Here is a 20,077-nt window from a genome sequence, read left to right as displayed (position 1 = left end):
GAGGGCATAGAGGAGTCCAGATCTACAACTACTCCCCCTAGACAAGCTCAACCCAAAAATGGCCCTCATTTTGCACCAGAATATCCATAAACTCACACAAGAAGAGATCTAAGAAATGACAAGCCAAGGTAAGGACTTTTTACCTCCAAATAGATGTTATAATCGTATGAATGTTGGATCTAAAGACTCCGTTTTGTTCCAAGCTCTTCACTCTTCAAGCTTCCTCCAAGAATGCACACTTTTGGCTTCACACACTAAAAATATGGGCTAGCTCACTAGGGTTTCTCTCTGCATGTGATAGGGTGATGAGCGAGGCGGGGTAAAGGAAGTAAAGTCCTTTAAATAGGGTGCAAACCCGAATAATTAGGGTTTTCTCTAAACAACCTCAACTCGTCGAGTCTAGCTCTTCAAATCAATAAGTATGCTTCATAACTCGCGCGTCCAAATCAACTCCTACACGACAATTTGGGCCAACCAACTCGTCGAGTAGGCCCTTCAACTTGCACAAAATCCTCAAGTCTCACATCCAGGAATCGGGGTGTTACAGTAATGTGTGTATATATGGAGCAAGGGATTTTTTAGAAACTACAATGCTATAATGGAAGAAAGTAGGATGTTATAATAAATATGTAATTTATGTAAGATGTAGATTTAAGTGTATTCATCTATATTGTAATGTATATGATATATGGAAAAAATGTGTGTATGATGAATATATGTATGGAAAAAAATGAAAAAAAGTAGGACGCAATAAAGGAAAAATGAAAAAAAAAAAAAAAAAAAAAAAGTATGATGCTATAATAAATATGTAATATGTGTAGGAGGCATTTTTAAGTTTATTTATGTAGAAAGTACAAATCTATAATGAAAAAATGAAAAAAAAAATTATGTATTTATATGTAACTTGGAAAGTACAATGCTCTAATGGAAAAAAAATGAAAAAAAAATCTACAATAATATAATGGAAAAAAATGAAAACAAAAGATTATGTACTTGTATGCCACTTGGAAAGCACAATGCTATAATAGAAAAAAAAAAGTAGTTAGTACTTTACAAACTATATATTTTTTTTCATTTTTTTCATTATAGCATTGTAGTTTCCAAATTACATATTAATACACAAACTTTTTTTTTCATTTTTTCAATTATAGCATTGTACTTTCCAAAAGTATTATAAAGTATAATGTAATAATAGGATAAAATATGATACTATAATTAAAAAAAATAAAAGCAAAAGAACAATGCTCAAATAGAAAAAACAATATAATATTTAAAGAAGAATTTTATTATAGAAAACTTAAAACAATAAAATGTCATAAATAACAAAAATATTGTAAAGTACAATGCTATAATAGGATAAAATATGGTATCATAAATTAAAAATATATTCAAAAGTATAATGCTTAAATAGAATAAACAATATAATATTTAAAGTACAATCTTATAGTAGAAAATGTAAAACAAAATCATATACCATAAATAACAAAAATATACAAAAGTAAGATGCTATAAATGACAAAAAAATTACTTCCAATCTCTATTCGTTTGCATGTCTTCTTTGTAATCATCATGAGCCTAGAAATACCTGCCCAAAATTGATTTAGAAATTAATTTCAAGGTGTCCCCATTTTGGGACTACTTTTTGAATACTTCATCTTATTTAGGATGTGAACATGGATTACAATATTCTTTGTATACGAAAGATTCAGTTGTGATTTTTTCTTTTCTCCTATATATATATATATATATATATATATATATATATATATATATATATATATATATATATATATATATATATATATATAAATATATATACTTGGGAGCTAAGGGGAAATATTGCCAAATTTTTCTTAAGCAGACAATCATGTCATATACGTTCACATATGAAATAAGGTATTCAAAAAGTGGGTTTAGAAACCTACCTTTGTGAATATTCTATCTATTTCTGATTATTTGTTCTTGTGTTCCCGTGTTAGGGATACTTTTTGAATCATCGACTTTATGAATACTCTACTTGATTTTTGTTTCCCGTATAGTAAACCCTAAACACTAAACTATGTTTTAGTTGCATCATGTCTATTAATAAAGTTGAACTACTAATCCACATCGTCAATCTCCCGAGTTCCAGTAAGGACTCAACTCTTTTATCGAGAGATCCTTGTAAGAAGTAGATAGTAAAGCTGAAACCATATGTCTGTGTGAACAATGTGATAATCGTTACTTCATGGATCTGAACGTAATGAGACGTCGTGTTCATATATATATATATATATATATATATATATATATATATATATATATATGGCTTCAGTCGGTTATACGAAACATGGATATATCACGTTGAACCTTTAATTCCTCCGATTGTAGATGTTGTGGCGCCTAGTAACGAGATGTCTGATGTTATTGATGATGTTATGTGGGAATCAAGAAAAAATGATACCAACCTTGATAAAGTAACCTCAAATATAGGGGGTAGCAGTGTCGATGATGATTTTGAATAGTTGTTAGAGGCAATCGAAACCACGTTATATCATGGTTGTATGTTTTCTTCCCTTGAATTTTTAGCAAAGCTGATGCATATCAAGGTCAACAACAAATGGACTGATATTTCATTTGATCAACTCCTTGAGTTGTTGAGTTCAACATTTCCACAAGATAACAAGGTTCCCCATTCATATTATCTAGCCAAAAAGAAATTGTAGAAGATAACTTTGGGGTATAAGTCAACGCAAATCAAACATCTTAATATAAGAGAAAAATGTAATAGAGAATGATTTATATTGAATAGCTATCAAGAATTCAGACAATACATCAAGTAAGTGTTCTTATCTTTATCTTTCACTATTTATTGTTAATTTTTCTATTAATCAGTTTTATATATATATATATATATATATATATATATATATATATATATATATATATATATATATATATATATATATATATATATATATATATATATATATATGGGTATAGTGAATATACCTAACAACCTTATATAAGCTTAGGTACCTAACCACATCATACTACATAATTTTGTATCATATTTGCATTGTAATCACCTAAAGTTCTTAAAATTCAACCTCATAACTCGTTTGCTTCCAAAATCTTTGGACATTCACCATTATCTTCCTTCAAATGATGTCTTTCTATCGGAGACCTCCTGGTGGGCTTCATATACTATCGTTACAAATCAAATGGTGTAGGAAGAATATAATGGTGAATATATGAAAATCTTGGAAGTAAATCAAGTTAAGGATTGAAGTTTAAGAACCTTAGACGATTAGAATGGAAATATAATGCAAAACAATGTAGTAAAATGTGGTTAGGTACCTATATTCACTTTACCCTATATATATATATATATATATATATATATATATATATATATATATATATATATATATATATCATCAATATAGAAAATTCAAATATGAAAATCCTGAAAGTGATGAAAAGACTGAATTTCCCAACTGGTTTCTTAAAAAGGTAATAATAATTAACAAACAAATATGTTTGATGAATATAACGAATCAAGAATGCATAACACATTAATATATGTTTAATAGTTTTTTTTTCGATAGAAAAAGAAAACTCTCCAGAATTCGACAAAGAGTTGTTGGCCATTTCAATGGATTCACAAATGGATGTTTATACTTACACTGCATGCATAGTCAGTGGTGTTAGGTTTATGGTACTTAGTCGTGATGCACAATGCACAACGTAAAATTCTAGGGTTCTAGCGGTGGGTGAGAATGGAGAGAAATATTATGGCCAGTTAGAAGAGATTATAGATGTGCAATATCCATATAATTAATAAATTGTAATATTTCGGTGCAAGTGGTTCGATACAGGAGATATTCCTGATGATAATTTCATCACTATCAACACAGAACAAAAAGCATACCAAGATGATCAACTCATATATGCTATGTAAGCCATCAAGTGCTCTACATCCGTGAGCCTTCTGGAAGAAACCAAAACATTAATCTTCAAAGTATCTGGGATTTACCATCCGACAATGCTCGTGTCCAAAATGATTATAACTACTATGTATAAAATGTCAATAATATGGAGACCGAAAATGTTGACATAGTTTAAAACAACTCTTCATCTGGTGCTAGACTTTTTATCGACTTCTCACAATACTTTTAAAACAATGTTGATGTAGCTCAAAACAATTCTGATTATGATGATGAGAACAAGACTAAAGTACTCCTCCAACGGGTGGAATCGATAATGTTTTCAAGTAAGAGTCTCCTCACTAGTTATATGGGTCGAAGGCACCAATGCCGACCCATTTGGTTTATGTATTGTAGGAAGACCTAGGGGTTAGCCTTTGACATTATGTATGAAAGACCAGGAGGCAGCTCCTGGCATACTTTATGGAATACCAGAGTATGAACTCTAGCAAGTAATTAGTTAAGTAGTATAGTTTGTATGCTAGTTGCCTTTGTGATGCTTGCATGGAAGACCAGGAGGTAGCTCTTAGCACTCGTCTGTAAGACCCATGATTGTGGCCCCCGTCCTGGCAAGAAAGACCACAAGGTGGCTCGTAGCATAATGGCAAGACTATGGTGGGTACATAACACTCTTATTTGTTATGGTATATGAATGATATGTATAGCTCATGGTTATGTATGACACATATAGATCTTTGGATATGTATGGTATGTGGTATTTGGAGAACTCACTAAGCTTTGTGCTTACAGTTTTCAGTTTATGTTTCAGGTACTCCAGTTTTCAAATGAAAAAGCTCGGGACGATCACAACGCATACACTCGTGTTTTCCACAATATGTGATCTTTGGGATTAGACTCTAATAATTGTTCTATTTGAAATGTTGTTCAATGTTTTGAACAAAGTTACAATAGTGTTTTGATTATAATAAAAATGAAATTTTTACCTTGGATTTTTGGGCTATTTCACTAACACTAAGTGATATAAAAAATTGTTTTGAAAGAGTATTGGACATTCGACGTGGACATATCATAGGTATTGGGTGTAAACCTTCTACGGTTATGTCTATGTATGATCAGGAACAACCGATGACACAACAACCACCACAACCACATGTAATTGTTAGATTAAGTTGAAAAGTATAATGCTTTAATGGAAAAGCAAAAAAAAAAGTAGGATGCTGTAATGATATGTTGGTACTTGTTTGTTTAATATATAGTACAATGCTATAATGTAAAGTAGAATGCTAGAATGATATTTTGGTTATGGTTTGATATGTTGGTATTTTGTATTTTGGTAATGTTTTGGAAAGTACAATGCTATAATGGAAAAATGTACAGTGTATAATGTATATGCAATATTGTGTATGATATATGTTTAAGTGTATTCAGAAACTAGAATGCAATAATGATATGTTGGTATTTTGTATTTTGGTAATTTTGGAAAGAGCAATGTAATAATGGAAAAATGAAAAAAAATTACAATGTTATTGTGTATATGCAATATTGTGTATCATGTAGTTTGGTTATAGTTTTACATGTTGATATTTTGTACTTTGGTACTTTTTTGGAAAGTACAATGCTATAATAGAAAAATTTTAAAAATAAATAAATAAATTACAATGCTATAATGTATATATTGTGTATGATGTATGTTTAAGTGTATTTGGAAAGTAGAATGTTATAATGATATGTTGGTTATAGTATGATATGTTAGTATTTTGTATTTTGGTAATTTTTTGAAAATACATTGTTATTATGATATGTTGATAATATATTTTGTTCTCTTTGTAGTTGAAAATGCTGCAAATAATACGAAAGGACCCAACCTGTTCTGTGGCACTGGAAGATTGGCTTTGTTTATTGCCGCCACAAAATGAAAATGAAGGAAATGAGGGGAGTGGTGAGGATAAGTAGCTACTTTTTTAGGATTTTTGAAATGTTTTGTTTGAGTTAGTATTTTGGATATATTGCATTTTGTTTGGATGAATATTTTGGATTGGAAGTGTATGAATTAATATTTTAGATTAGATATAATATTAAGTGTGGTTAATTTTTTTTAGCTATTTTTCTGCAAAAGTAAGTTTCATAGTAATTTTTATGCATGTTATATTGTTTTTATAATTTTAATGTTAAATATATATATATATATATATATATATATATATATATATATATATATATATATATATATATTAGCGGTGACAACGCATTTGCGGCAACAGAGGGCGTTGGTGGCGACACATTAAGAATTTGCAGCGAAGCAACAACGACAACCTTTTTGCGGCGACATACATTACTCTTCAGCAATGACGAATGTCGCTGGTAATGATCACATTTCTTGTAGTGTAAGTTTAGGGACTTTATCAGCATAACAAATTTGTTACGACTTAAAGTGAACATGTTGATTAAAAAAACCAAAATCAACTCTTTAATATTTGTTACTCAGGCATGATTAGGCAGAATTCTATATGTTTCATGATTACTCATACCTTACCATAAATTATCATGCAAAATTTTTGCTTCAACTTGATTGATTTGAGAAAACACTATCGTACATCTTTTTCTAAACATAACTTTTGCTTTCGTTTATGCTCAAGATGTTTGCATACTTTTGGAAACCCATGATTTACCTTTAACATCCGACTGATAAAAAACTTACTTTCAAGTAATGTTGGTCAAGGATTGACCTGGTAATCAGGAAGAATAAAGAACACGGGGTAGTGATGACCGTTACAACTAGAGTGTTCCTAGTATTTTTCAATTTTTGTTATTTCAATTAGTTTAAATAGATAGTAGCTTAGCAGTTAGAAATTATCAGTTGAAAATTCATTTTGTATAGCAGTGTAATCATTAGGCTGCTAGTAATCTTCATTCAATAAAGAGAAACCTTCGGCTGCCATTTTATTCCAGTTTTACCCCTGTTAAGTTTTTCTTGTTATTGCTGTATCACTTGATCACCAACAATTGGTATCAGAGCCTCAACAGATCCTGATCACTTTTTATGCCCAAGTATCCTCGTTTCAGCAATATGATAGGTCCATCATCATCCAATCAATCCAAGGATAGCCCCTTCACTCTACAGTGCCCTATGTTGACATCACTCTACTACAATACCTGGTCAATAAAGATGGAAGCAATCATGGATGCCCATGGGTTATGGGATGCCATTGAACCACCAACCGGTGTGGTTGTGGATGAGAAGAAGAGCAAGCAGGCTCGAGCTTTCATCTTCCAGTCAATACCAGAAGAAATACTTGCACATGCTGCCAAGAAGAAGACAACTAAGGAAGTTTGGGACTCTCTAAAGTCATGGTATGTGGGTACAGAGAGGGTCCAAAAGGCAAGGTTGAGGGTACTGAAGAGTGAGTTTGAAGCACTTCAGATGAAGGAAACAGAATCTATAGATGAATATGCTGGAAAGATCTCAGCAATGATCTATAAATTTAGAAGTGCAGGGGCAATATTGGAAGACAAAGAATTGGTAAGAAAACTGTTTGATATAGTCCCAGAGAAGTTCATAAATCTGGTGGCATCAATGGAGCAAAGCTGTGATATGGAATCAATGCCATTTGAAGAAGCAATTGGGCATTTGAAAGCATATGAAGACAAGCTCCGACTCCGGAAGGCAAGCACACCGGCTGATAATGCCCTGCTACTTGCCAAGGCAGAAGGTTCATCAAACCACCGGAGTCCAAGCAAGCCGAACTCACAAGGTGGCCGAGGAAGAGGAGGAAATAACAACCGGGGAGGAAGAGGCAGCACACGAGGACAAGGTTCGTCTCGTGGTAGAGGTGGTCGTTGGGGCGGTGACTCACGATAGGAGACAAACACTGTCAACAAAAAGCCACGAGACAGGAGCAACATTAGATGTTATGAATGCCAAGAGCTTGGTCATTATGCATCGGAGTGCAAGGCAAAGAAGCAACGGGACCAAGAAGTTAACTTGGCTGCTGATGAAGCAGAACCAACTCTATTGTTGACTGTTTGTGGTGAAAAGAATACCGAGGTGGTCCTTTTGAATGAAGAAAAAGTCTATCCGAGTCAACTCAAGGAGAGCAATGAAGAGAACATATGGTATCTAGACAATGGAGCTAGTAACCATATGACTGGATGCAGGGGCTTATTTGCAGAACTAGATGAGAAAGTAACAGGGCAGGTTCGATTCGGAGATGGGTCCAGGGTTCCAATCAAAGGAAAAGGTGCTCTTCTGTTTGATTGCAAGAATGGTGACCAATTTGCCATCCCAAACGTGTATTATATTCCTACCCTACACAGTAATATAAAAAGTCCAGGACAAATGACTGAAGAACGGTATGACATAGGGATGAAGAAGGAGTTCTTGAGAATGTATGATGAAGCAGGAAGCTTAGTTATGAAGGTGCAGAGATCCAAGAACAGACTTTATAAGATAAAGCTTACACCTGGAAAGCCTATATGCTTGTCCATGAGTATAGAGGATGACTCATGGTTATGGCATGCACGTATGGGTCACACAAACTTCAAACTACTTGAAGAAATGACATGTAAGGAGATGGTGACAGGTATGCCCCAGTTGACTCACCCATCACAAGTGTGTGAAGGCTGTATGGTAGGAAAGCAAACGAGACAGAGCTTCCCAAAGGTGACCCAGTGGAGAGCAAAAGACCCACTCCAGTTGTTGCACGCGGATCTCTGTAGGCCAATTACACCTGCAACAAAATGAGGTAATCTATACTTCTTGTTGATTGTAGATGATTACTCACACTACATGTGGGTCTATTTGATCAAAACCAAAGACGAGGCGTTCAACATGTTCCAGAAATTCAAGTCATGAGTTGAAGGAGAGAGTGAGTATAAGATCAAGGCATTGTGAACTGACCGGGGAGGCGAATTTAATTCCTCCCAGTTCGCCAATTTTTGTGAACACGCTGGAATACGCAGGCAATTGATGACTCCACACACGCCTCAGCAAAATGGCGTTGTGGAGAGGTGTAATCGAACAATTCTGGAGACGAATCGATCGTTGCTCAAGACCATGAAACTACCAGATCAATTTTGGGGCGAGGCGGTACGACACTCAGTATACCTTCAGAATAGAATCGGGATGAAGGCTCTGAAAGACGTAACTCCATACGAGGCCTGGAAGGGGTCCAAGCCATCCTTAGCACACCCGAAGGTCTTTGGGTGCGTAGGGTTCGTCAAAAAATTGCGTGGTCTAACAAAATTGAGCGATCGGAGTGAGGCTATGGTGTATTTGGGAACTGAAGAATGAACTAAAGGATACCGTATGTACAACCCCAGTAGTCGACGGATTGTAGTAGCCAGAGATGTGATGTTTAATGAAGCAAAACCTTGGGCTTGGAATGACGAGTCAATGGGGGAGCCTCTTACGACCCCTTATTGGACTAATAATATTGTATCAGGTATGGAAGCCCAATCCCAACCAACCCAAGTAATTGATCCAGCAGATAATGTGAGTGAAGACCCACTAACGCCGGCACATTGTGACTCTTACCAAGACTACGACACCTACAGTCCCCTACTTGGAGATACACCACATCATAGCATACAAAGATTGGAGTCAAGATCAACACCACCAGGTCAAACATCACCAGAAACTGGGTTCGTAGCCTCGTATGATGACACACCAGCGAAAGGGTTTCGATCACTCAATGAAATCTACGAAAACACATGAAGATTGGACGAGGCTGAAATACAAGAATTGTATGAGAAGAACCAGGAGCTACTGTTGATTGATGATGAGCCTACGTCCTATGAAGAAGCACTGACTGAAAGAGCTTGGAAGCAGGCCATGAAATTGGAATTGGAGTCAATTAAAAGGAACAAAACTTGGTCCCTAGCCAAATTGCCCCCAAATCACAAGCCAATAGGGCTAAAATGGGTATTTAGGTTAAAAAAGAGTGTAGCTGGAGAAGTAATCAAGCACAAGGCTCGTTTGGTTGCCAAGGGTTATGTTCAAGAAAGGGGTGTCGATTTTGATGAAGCATTTGCACCGGTCGCTAGATTGGATACGATAAGACTAATTCTCTCAATAGCAACAAAGGAGAATTGACTGGTACATCACCTGGATGTTAAGTCAGCCTTCCTTCATGGCGATGTTAAAGAAGAAGTCTATGTAACTCAACCCCCTGGGTTCACGGTCAAAGGGAAGGAAGGTTGAGTGTATCGTCTTCATAAGGCCTTGTATGGGCTACGACAGGCGCCAAGGGCATGGAACATAAAGCTCGACCAATCACTCAAATCACTCGGATTCACCAGATGTGCTCAAGAGCAAGTAGTCTACAAGGTACACAAATCCAACTTGATTCTCATAGTTGGAGTATATGTAGATGATCTTATTGTCACTGGGTCAAGTGAGAAAGGAATCCAAGAGTTCAAAAATATAATGAAGTGTTTGTTTGACATGAGTGATCTGGGATTGTTATCATACTATCTGGTAATTGAGGTATTACAGGGTAAGGATGGAACAATTCTCACACAGAAAGGGTATGCTGAAAGGATCCTAAAAACTTCAGGAATGGAAGGCTCCAACAGTTCCCAGTACCCAATGGAGCCAAAACTCCATTTAACCAAAGATGAAGATGGTGAACCCGTGAACGCAACAATGTACAGGAGGCTTGTTGGAAGTTTGAGATACCTGGTCCACACAAGACTAGACCTCAATTACAGTGTTGGAGTGGTGAGCAAATTTATGCAAAGTCCCCAACGAAGTCACTACGCTGCTATAAAACATATCCTAAGATATGTGAAGGGAACAACTCAGTATGGGCTAAGGTATCACAAGGGAGGTGATGGAAGACTAGTGGGTTATAGTGACAGCAGTTACAACAGTGATTGCGAAGATAGAAGGGGAACCAATGGAGTAGCTTTCTACTACTCAAGAAACCTTATAACATGGGCCTCACAGAAGCATAAAAATGTGGCACTCAGTTCATGTGAAGCTGAGTATATGGCTGCAACTGCAGCAGCATGTCAAGGATTGTGGTTAAGGAATTTGTTCAGTGAACTAATGGGAAAGAAAGCACAGAAGGTGAAGCTGCTAATTGACAACCAGTCCACCATAGCACTCATTAGAAATCCGGTGTCTCATTGTAGAAGCAAGCACATAGACACCAAATTCCACTTTATTCCTATGTGTGTTGAAAGGGAACAGATTCAAGTGGAGCATGTGAGTGGAGATCAAGAGAAGGCTGATGTTTTAACCAAGGCAATGCCAAGAATAAAGTTTGCAGAGATGAGGGCATTAATTGGCATTGAGGATCTAAAGAAGAAAGGTCAATCTTGAGGGGGAGAAATGTTGGTCAAGGATTGACCTGGTAATCAGGAAGAATAAATCACATGGGGCAGTGATGACCGTTCTAGTACTAAACTGTTCCTAGTATTTTTCAATTTTTGTTATTTCAATTAGTTTAAATAGAGAGTAGCTTGGCAGTTAGAAATTATCAGTCGAAAGTTCATTTTGTATAGCAGTGTAATCATTAGGCTGCTAGTAATCTTCATTCAATAAAGAGAAACCTTCGGCTGCCATTTTATTCCAGTTTTACCCCTGTTAAGTTTTTCTTGTTATTGTTGTATCACTTGATCACCAACAAGTAACTTAACTGATTAAAGTCGGGATTCATCAAATATTTTTTGATCAATCATCTATCGTTGGCTTTTCCACTAATCTTCTTTCTTCTCTTAATGTAAAACATAGAAAGGGATCTTTCATATCTTCCATCCGAATCTTCTCCCCCATAATCTTTTTAAAGCTAATAATTAATGGACAGTAGGATTGTCTTGTTTCTACCGCAACCTTTGTGTTTGCTATTTTCTGTTTTCCTTTCGATCATGTTCTTGCCCTTTGAGTATCAGATTAGGCATTTTATTCCGTTGTGCTTTTACTCAAGATTAATGGCTGTCTTTTTCGTATTTACTTGTTTGTGGAAAACACATGCAACATTCACCTATTATCTTTCACGCACCTTGCACTACTTCGATTATTGCAATCTACCTTTTCTTTTTCTTTTTCTTTTTCTTTTGCATATTTATATCTTCTAAAATCATCTTCATATATATATTATCCTCAAACAAGAACGACCCCATCTATCACGAAAAAAACACTCCATGGGAACACTTGCTGGACATCTAGTCCCGGGTTCAGCTCTTGCACTCCTTGGCTTATGGCACATCATCAATACAATCAAATCCTACCACCACAAAGGTCCGACCCACTTCAGATCAAGCTTTTGGCACCCCTTTTGGAGCTCTGTCTCAAAGCTAGCATACATGGAGCTCATTCTTATTATCTTTTTCTCCATATTTTCCATAATCATGCAAGTTTTAGACTACCCTTTGTTCTCATTCACTTTCAAGTTCAACAACTTCGAGCATGCCACCATGTTCCTCCATCTTCTCATATACTCCGGTTTTACCCTTTTTAGTGAACTCAATAACAAATCCGACACCCTATTCGAGGTGTCGGGAATCCTAGCTGCTTCTGTTTTTGGTCAAGAACTTTTCTTACTCTATTATCACTCAACCGATCATGTTGGACTTGAGGGACATTACCATTGGTTAATGCAACTTATAGTGTTTATCTCTCTTCTATCATCTTTATCTGTCACCACTTTCCGATCAAACTTTCCTTCATCCCTAGTTCTTTCTATTTCTGTTGCGTTTCAGGGGTTTTGGTTCATTAACATGGGATTCATGTTATGGGTTCCTGAGTTTGCGCCCAAAGGGTGCACCATAAGGTTGGGCCATGGTGGTGACAGCGACATGCATGGTGCAGTCGTGTGTGGGACCCATGACGCTTTTTTAAGAGCTAGAGCACTTGCGAATTTGCAGTTTAGTTGGATACTTGCTGGGGTTTTGATCTTTGTGGGATGTGTATGTTTATTTTTTCCAAAAAAGATTGCTAATAGGGGTCAGTCGATTCAATATGAAAGACTTCATAGCAGAGTTGCTGAGGTCCCTCTCTCAGTTGTCGGATTCAAGAACTAAATACATGTCTAAATCGTCAAAAGTCATTGATGCTACTAATGAAATGATCAGACTTTATAATATAATATATGATTCTTGTGTTCTTGATCATTATAGTTGATTAGTTATGGTTGAATTTTGTTACACATATAGGAAAGCATAAATGATATATGGTATTATATAACTTGTGCTCCATACATGTTTATGAGTGATTCTACATGAATGAACAATGAAACAAAGATACAATTTTAGGAAAAAAGTGCAGAAATCCCAAGATTTCTTACTCTGCCTCTTCAACAGCTGCTTCGATTCGGAGAAGAACAAAACCAACTGCAACTCCAACAAGAGTAAGTCCATTCATAATTGCTGCTATCTGGAAAATCTCAGCGGCAGCATTGCAGGTGGAGCTGAGTGCTCCGCCACCGCCGGCGATATTCTTGGATGATGGTTTCTTCATTGAGTAAACAAAGTTTGCGAATTGCTGTTCGGTAGAAACGGGGAGTCCTAATGCGGCGACGGTGTTCTGAGCTTTAAGGCCACCGAATGAGTTGAGTCCCTTGATGTAAGTGACTTTAGTTGAGGTGGTTCTCCCGGAAGAGCGGGTGGGAGCAACCACCGTCAAGTTGACCGGAGATAGAGTGGCGGAGGCTGAGGCGGATGCCATTGGGAAGTGGAGAGATTGGGTTAACAATTCTGGTGGATTTGGGAAGTTGATTGAAATCTAGAGATGATGAGTGGGTGAAGGGAGAAAAGGGAAAGAAAAGAAAGATATGTGGATAAGGTGTTTTGATGAATGGTTGGTTGAAAAGGAGATGACAAGAATCCAAGATGAGGGGTCTTGAGTGAGAGCTTGTGTTCTACACATATTCTTGCACCAACTCCAAATCATCACCACGAAAAAATCCGTATGGGGGTATTTTTGGTATTACACTCATAATTATGATATAAAGTTATTTAAGTATTCAATGATTTAAGAGTGAAATTTATTGCTATACATAAAACATAATCAATTTGTACAAATGTAACAGAAAAATAGTAGTTATGACTTTTATAATCTATGTGGAATTAGCGTAGTGGGTGGTAATCACATAATTAAACAAGTACCGGCATCTCAAAGGTTAAAGTAATGTAAGGGCTAAGCTGTAATTTTAGAAGGGGCCAAATTGAAGAAAGGGACTTTCGGACTTTCGGTTCCCAATCGCGGTGGGAAAATATAAAATTCAAATGTTAAGTTTACATGCTTTATTGCTTGGTAGGGCTATTGACCTATTGTAACATCGATTTTGGACCCTAAGAATTAAGAAAATTGATGAAATATTAATTCCAAGTAAATATTAGCATAGTTAAGGCATGCTTTTATGTGGAAGAATGTTGTTATGAATTGTACTTTGATGTAACAAGAATGTATAAGCGTTTGGAAACATAAGTTTTTATTTATTATTATTATTATTATTATTATTATTTTACGGCAAGACATATATTAAGCACAAAAACACTCTAGCATGTAGGTTTTAATCTTGACACACGTTTTTAGTTTATTTTTGTATTTGTTTTATTTTGTGAGTTAAATAATCAGGTGGAATGGATCAGATTAGGAACGCATATTTAGGGTACTTTTTTAGAATGTTAGGTGTGATGATTAGAATTAGGGAACATGGATTTGGTCTTGTTTAGTGCCCTTAGGTTTTATAGGCTATAAAAGTCTGTTAGTTTCTGAATAAAGTTGCAGCCGTATGAGTTACAATTATACTTTCTCTTCATCTTATTTTCTTACGTAATAAACAATAGAGTGTTTGAAAGTGAAATTGAGGGCTTGATTTCCAACATTTTGTATCAGAACCATGACTCGATTAAAAGAAAGCAAGTGGCGATTTCATGACAAACCGTATGAAGAATTGAAGACATCGTTACTGCAGACAAGGCCACCAGACAAAAAAAAATGAAAGAAAAAAAGAAAGAAGAAAGAAGATTGTGACAACCTTTGTTTACTTGAGAAAAAAAAAACAAGAAAAGTACAATTTTTTTACCAAATTACTTGTAAAAGTAGACAATATGTTTAGGAAAGAAGAATGAATCATCAAACCAAGGTGGATAAAAAGAAATTATATTTCAAGGTAATGCTTGTTGAATCTATATTTATTATGATTATTAACATGATTATTACTAAATAATATTGATTCTTGTATTTAATTAGGGAATAATTATTGTTTTGTGCAATTAATAATCAAAGAGAGTATAACTAGTTATTGTATCATATGATATTATTTAATAAGTCATATGCAAAGTTTTGGACACTTTAGTTAACTATGATTAAGTTAATAAGTTAATGTATCATGGTTAATAAACTAGCAAAAACATATTGTCTTCTTTAGAAGACCATGGCCGAAAATCAACAAGGCATGGAAGGTTGCTTGTCAACCTCCCTCCTTTCTTTCCTATGCTTCTAAAAAACTAGAGTTAATTTATATTATTATAATATAAATGCATGTATTGCATGGGAGTATATGAGAAAGTATCTTGCATGAGTTTTTGGCTAGTTTTTATCTTGTTTTCTGCCAAAATAAGAGTGGTCGAATCAACACTTCTTCCTACGTATTTCTCTCTTTTAAAGCTAGTTTGGTGAATTAAAGCTTCCTTGAGTTGTCTCCTTTAGTGTTTATTTGAGTTAAATACTTAAAGGCTTAAGACACTCAAGAATACAAAAAGAAACTAGCATTCCAAGTTCCTTAATCTTGATGGTGGGTACTTGTAGAGAAGATTATGCTCTTTGATCTTCATATCTTCATATACACCCCAAAACCAAGTGGGTTCAAAGGCTCAAAAGGTTGTCATTCTAAAACACTCTATGGTTAACTTATAACGATTAAACTTTATAAATACGGACAAATACTAAAGGTTAGTAATATTCATATTTAGGTCGTTTTAAAAGGGTGATCTAAAGTGTTAGTCAAAGAGCTGACTTTCCTGCGGGTCTTCCACTTAAAGCAGGTGAGTGCATAGTTATTCTCATGAACACGATCTAATGCAAGTAATTATTAAAAAGTATAAAATATATGTTGAAAGTTTATATGTGAGTTAAATGTTTATTATTAGGAATATTTGTTAAACGTATATTTGATAACATATATTGTGTGAACCATATATGGTTATTTATGTGTTAAAGTGCTTATATGATATTATTACATGATAATCTTAGAAAACAAGTATTATTACTTAATAGATTGTTGTATATGATAATACATGATACTCTGCGTTAAATATATACAGTAACTTACGAAAGTGTTGTCTAAACAGAGTCAGTATTAAAAATTGATTTCAAGGAACGTAATCTTTTCTAAGTTTAAAATGAAGAGGTATAAAGAATATTTAGATTCCATTAAGTTGAATAAAAGAATAGCCACATATTATATTATGATAGTATGGTATAAACAGGAAAATTGTTTTGGAAATCGATTATAAGAATTTTAGACTTACCTAGTAATAAAATAAGATTTATAAAGGATACTTAGTTCGATTTAAATCAAATGAGTGTTTAGTCACACCCTGTATCGTAAAAGTATTACATTGACAGGAAATTTAGTTGATTACAGACATGGTAATCTTGTCTAGTTATACACTAGGACTTAAGGGGATACTTAGTTCAATTAAGTTTAGATATTAGGTAGCATCATATTAAGGGTGTGTATGATATAAACGAAGAGCAGAAATCTATTATGTGACACTATTAGATGTCGATGTACGAACTACGTACCGGAGTATGATATAGTATTTATTTGAACAACCATATATGGTGGATTTGATCAGGTAACTAAAATGGTATGTTTGGTCATCTACCAGAGTGAGATGACAACACTTGATCATTCTAGACGGTCTTGTAAATACGTTGCTAGTGTAGACTTATAACCAACGGACGTAGATGAAATGGGATACCATATTCATCAGATATTTGGATGACTTAAATTGCCTTTATAACTTACAATGTCCAAGGAATCCCCTAACTGTTTAGTCAAACCATTACTCCAAATGATTTATCAGGTGACTTGATTCTCCTTGATAATCATGGTCTAGGATTTGTGAGAACTAGTTGGGATAGGTATGTATGGGTGTAATGTTTTATAGATATCTAAGTTATAGGATACATCTATATTGTTTGGTAACAATTAGTTTTTTACGTTTAATAATTATAAATTGTTATCATAATAATATTGTGGGATTGAAAACCCTACGTGTCTCACCAGGTTTTCCAACTTGACCCACTCAAATTATATGTATCACATGTAATAGAGTTAAAGCTGCTAGAACTTGATTACGATGTTGAGTAATTAAGAGACAACCTGCAATAGTGTTTATGACCATTATGTCTTTACGCTATAACAAATGTTGTGTATTAATTATGATATCCTTAGGGTTTTTGTATTTTGAAACATCTTTACTCAAGATATTTTAATAAAACGATACAGTTTTCTCAAAATGTTTTATTGTATTAGGATTTCCACAAACAAAGATATTGTGATTTTTAAAGCGTAAATAAAAGTTTTTTTTGGTTTTGAAGAATAGGGGATGTCACACACAGAAACGTGAAGTCCATCCATAACAAGAATGAAAAGATATTGGGACAAAGGATCACCTTGTCTAACCCATCTCAAAATTTCAAACTACATACAGGGGTTTCCATTAACTGAAATGGATGTACAACTAGAAGAAAGAAAACCCCTAATTCATCTTCTCCATTTCCACCCGAACTCTATTTTCTCCATAACTGAGTCTAAAAAGTCCCCCATTAACAAGTATAGGCCTTGTTTAGAACTAATTAAATGCTTGAGGCGATTCTAAAGATTTTGACGATCATCATAACCAACAGGAGCATAAACATTAACAACATTAAGAAGGCCATCCATACCAGTCAAATAATTAGAAACAATAATATAATAAGATTTGATGATCACATCAATACGTAGAAATATATGTGGGTTCCAAACACAGATGAGACGTAACGTCGCAAAAATTTCAATGAATTCAAACTTTTAAAAACTACATTTTAATAAATATATTTTCCATTCTTAGTTGGATTGTAGCCTTCGAAATAGAACAAGAGTACACAACTATCTCATTCTCTGGTTGTGTATGATCTCGTTTTTACGTAATTTTGCATTGGTAGCAGCCAATACTATGAAAGGAATTATGTGTTATATAAGGGTATGGATCATGTGGTGTTTGGTTAGTGTTTAGAAGGAGGTTGATTGGGTTCCTGAAAGTCGTTGGGTTGATGGTTGTGTATCTTTAGGCACATGAGGTGCTGGTTGCAAGTCTTCAGGCCAATGATGGTATGACAGCAAGATTGGCGTTAGAATGTGTCATGATGTATCGTGAACCAATGGTTGCATGATTCATGTAGTTGGAACCCAATAGTCATTTGATTGAGACTATTAGGTATCAGATCGTTAGTCTTTGGCATGGTTGAGTTTCAATGCATTTTTAGGAGCCAGGAGACTCAGTGACCAACTAGTTTGGATCATGTGGACAGCAAGAGGTTGTTGGAAGTATTATTTGTGCACTAGAGTCTCTTGTTGAATGTTTTCATTATGAACCATGTTTGATTTCTAGTTAATTATTAGGAGTTTAGTTACCATTATTAGGTATTGGTTCTGAAATCTCGAGTCATGAAATTCATTATAAATGCCTTGAGTGATTTGTTAGGTGTATGTTCACTTGAGCTAATAAGGGATTTGGATGCAGCGTGAGAATCTTGGATGGACCATGATTATGCTCATGGGATTAATGGGTAGGTGAAGAATTATCAGGAAGTGAAGTGTGTATTTAAGGTTTTTAGGCAACTTCCAAATTTGGGATTGATTGAAATTCATGACCGGTATGTTTTGTGTATTCTTTTTACATGATTTGGTGGTCATTCTAGTCAGGGACTAGGGGTAGGTACGGCGATGGATAATCATCAATCTTAATGTATGGTTCCTAGAGTTAAACTGATGGGTTCCCATAGGGGTGAGCAAAAACCGAACCGATTAAAAAAACCGATGAAACCGCAATAAACCGCAACTGACAAACCGAAATCGATGCAAAAACCAATGGTGCGGATTTCATTTATGCAAAAACCGAAGGTCAACGGTGTAGTGCGGTTTTTATCCAAAAACCGGTCCACCAAAACCGAACCGCATATATATATATATATATATATATATATATATATATATATATATATATATATATATATATATATAAACTAAATGTTGACTGTCATTCTTTGAGTTTTACAAATTAACATTGGGTATAAATTTAATCCATATTCCACAATCCACATATTGAAAAGGAATTCAATTTACCTCCAGCGACTACCGACTAGCTCCAATCCCACCGTTTCTTTTTTTTTTTAACCTTCCCTCCTACCTTTTTTTTTGTTACCTTCCCTCCTACCTTTTGGCTTCTGTTACACACGAAATTATAATATAGTTTATGAGCGTCTTGTCTTGCAAGTTACGACATCACTCCCAGCAACCATTCTCCATCACAGTCTACAAGTTTAAAACCGAAACCGCTCCAATACAAACCGAAACTGCATTTAAAAACCACAAAACCGAACCATTGAAAAACCGCACCAAACGGTTTTAAGAATGCAAAAACCGCACCATGCGGTTTGCGGTTCGGTTTTCCCTTAAAACCGCACCATGCTCACCCCTAGGTTCCCGATTTTGGGGGTTTATTGATAGAGTTAGTTGTAGTTCCAGTTTTTGAGAAGTTTCTTGGTTTGAGTAGTTTTCACTGGGATTTGGGCCTTAGCTAAGGAGAGGAGCATAGTGGTTGCGATTGAGTATTTTCAAGTTATTGAGTTGTTCGTTGACAGTTATGGGTTTCCGAGTGGTCTCTCGAGTTTTCTTTATAAGATGCCTTGATTACGAAGTGGTTAGAGGGAGCTTATGAAATATGTTGGCGTTGTTTTGAAAGCTTCTAACCAAGACGAATTTCATGGACGAAATCCAGTTTGAGTGGGGGAGAGTTGTAACATACTATTTTGAGAAGTTTCTTATTTCAAGATTGCGGGATATAAATGGATTGAGTAAAGGTCTTGGGCTGCAAGGGAATAGGGTTTAGACCTTATTGTATGATGATAATGTTGGATAAGTGATTAAATC

At 35.0% G+C, this 20,077-nt stretch overlaps 3 protein-coding genes across 3 annotated transcripts; 2 read left to right on the top strand and 1 right to left on the bottom strand.

The window, feature by feature from the left end:
- The first annotated feature begins 7,095 nt into the window (after positions 1 to 7,095).
- LOC145007317 (uncharacterized) lies at positions 7,096 to 10,020 on the top strand. Its single transcript, XM_078966275.1, has 4 exons — positions 7,096 to 7,741; positions 7,853 to 8,509; positions 9,371 to 9,569; positions 9,645 to 10,020. Exons 1-4 carry the CDS (start codon positions 7,096 to 7,098, stop codon positions 10,018 to 10,020), a joined length of 1,878 nt encoding a protein of 625 aa, XP_078822401.1.
- Positions 10,021 to 12,016: 1,996 nt separating this feature from the next.
- On the top strand, positions 12,017 to 13,652 carry LOC145004785 (transmembrane epididymal protein (DUF716)). Its single transcript, XM_078963775.1, has one exon. The coding sequence runs from the start codon at positions 12,075 to 12,077 to the stop codon at positions 12,951 to 12,953; it is 879 nt and encodes a 292-aa protein (XP_078819901.1). The 5' UTR covers positions 12,017 to 12,074; the 3' UTR covers positions 12,954 to 13,652.
- LOC145004787 (cytochrome b6f complex subunit (petM)) lies at positions 13,086 to 13,761 on the bottom strand. The gene has a single exon (XM_078963776.1). It carries the CDS (start codon positions 13,594 to 13,596, stop codon positions 13,213 to 13,215), a length of 384 nt encoding a protein of 127 aa, XP_078819902.1. The 5' UTR covers positions 13,597 to 13,761; the 3' UTR covers positions 13,086 to 13,212.
- Positions 13,762 to 20,077: the final 6,316 nt, after the last annotated feature.

The sequence above is a fragment of the Lactuca saligna genome, chromosome 7 (assembly GCF_052625555.1).
Source record: "Lactuca saligna cultivar CGN05327 chromosome 7, ASM5262555v1, whole genome shotgun sequence".
In the NCBI taxonomy this organism is placed as follows: domain Eukaryota; kingdom Viridiplantae; phylum Streptophyta; class Magnoliopsida; order Asterales; family Asteraceae; genus Lactuca; species Lactuca saligna.
Note: the sequence above shows the minus strand (reverse complement) of the source record. Positions and strands in the feature narration are given on the sequence as shown.

Excerpts from the sequence above, each read along its gene's own strand:
- LOC145004785 (XM_078963775.1), top strand. The coding sequence starts at position 12,075 with ATGGGAACACTTGCTGGACATCTAGTCCCGGGTTCAGCTCTTGCACTC.
- LOC145004787 (XM_078963776.1), bottom strand. The coding sequence starts at position 13,596 with ATGGCATCCGCCTCAGCCTCCGCCACTCTATCTCCGGTCAACTTGACG.
- LOC145007317 (XM_078966275.1), top strand. The coding sequence starts at position 7,096 with ATGGAAGCAATCATGGATGCCCATGGGTTATGGGATGCCATTGAACCA. Across the intron at positions 7,742-7,852 it reads AGGCAGCACACGAGGACAAG|AGCTTGGTCATTATGCATCG; the intron begins GTTCGTCTCGTG and ends ATGAATGCCAAG. Across the intron at positions 9,570-9,644 it reads CAAACATCACCAGAAACTGG|ATTGGACGAGGCTGAAATAC; the intron begins GTTCGTAGCCTC and ends AAACACATGAAG.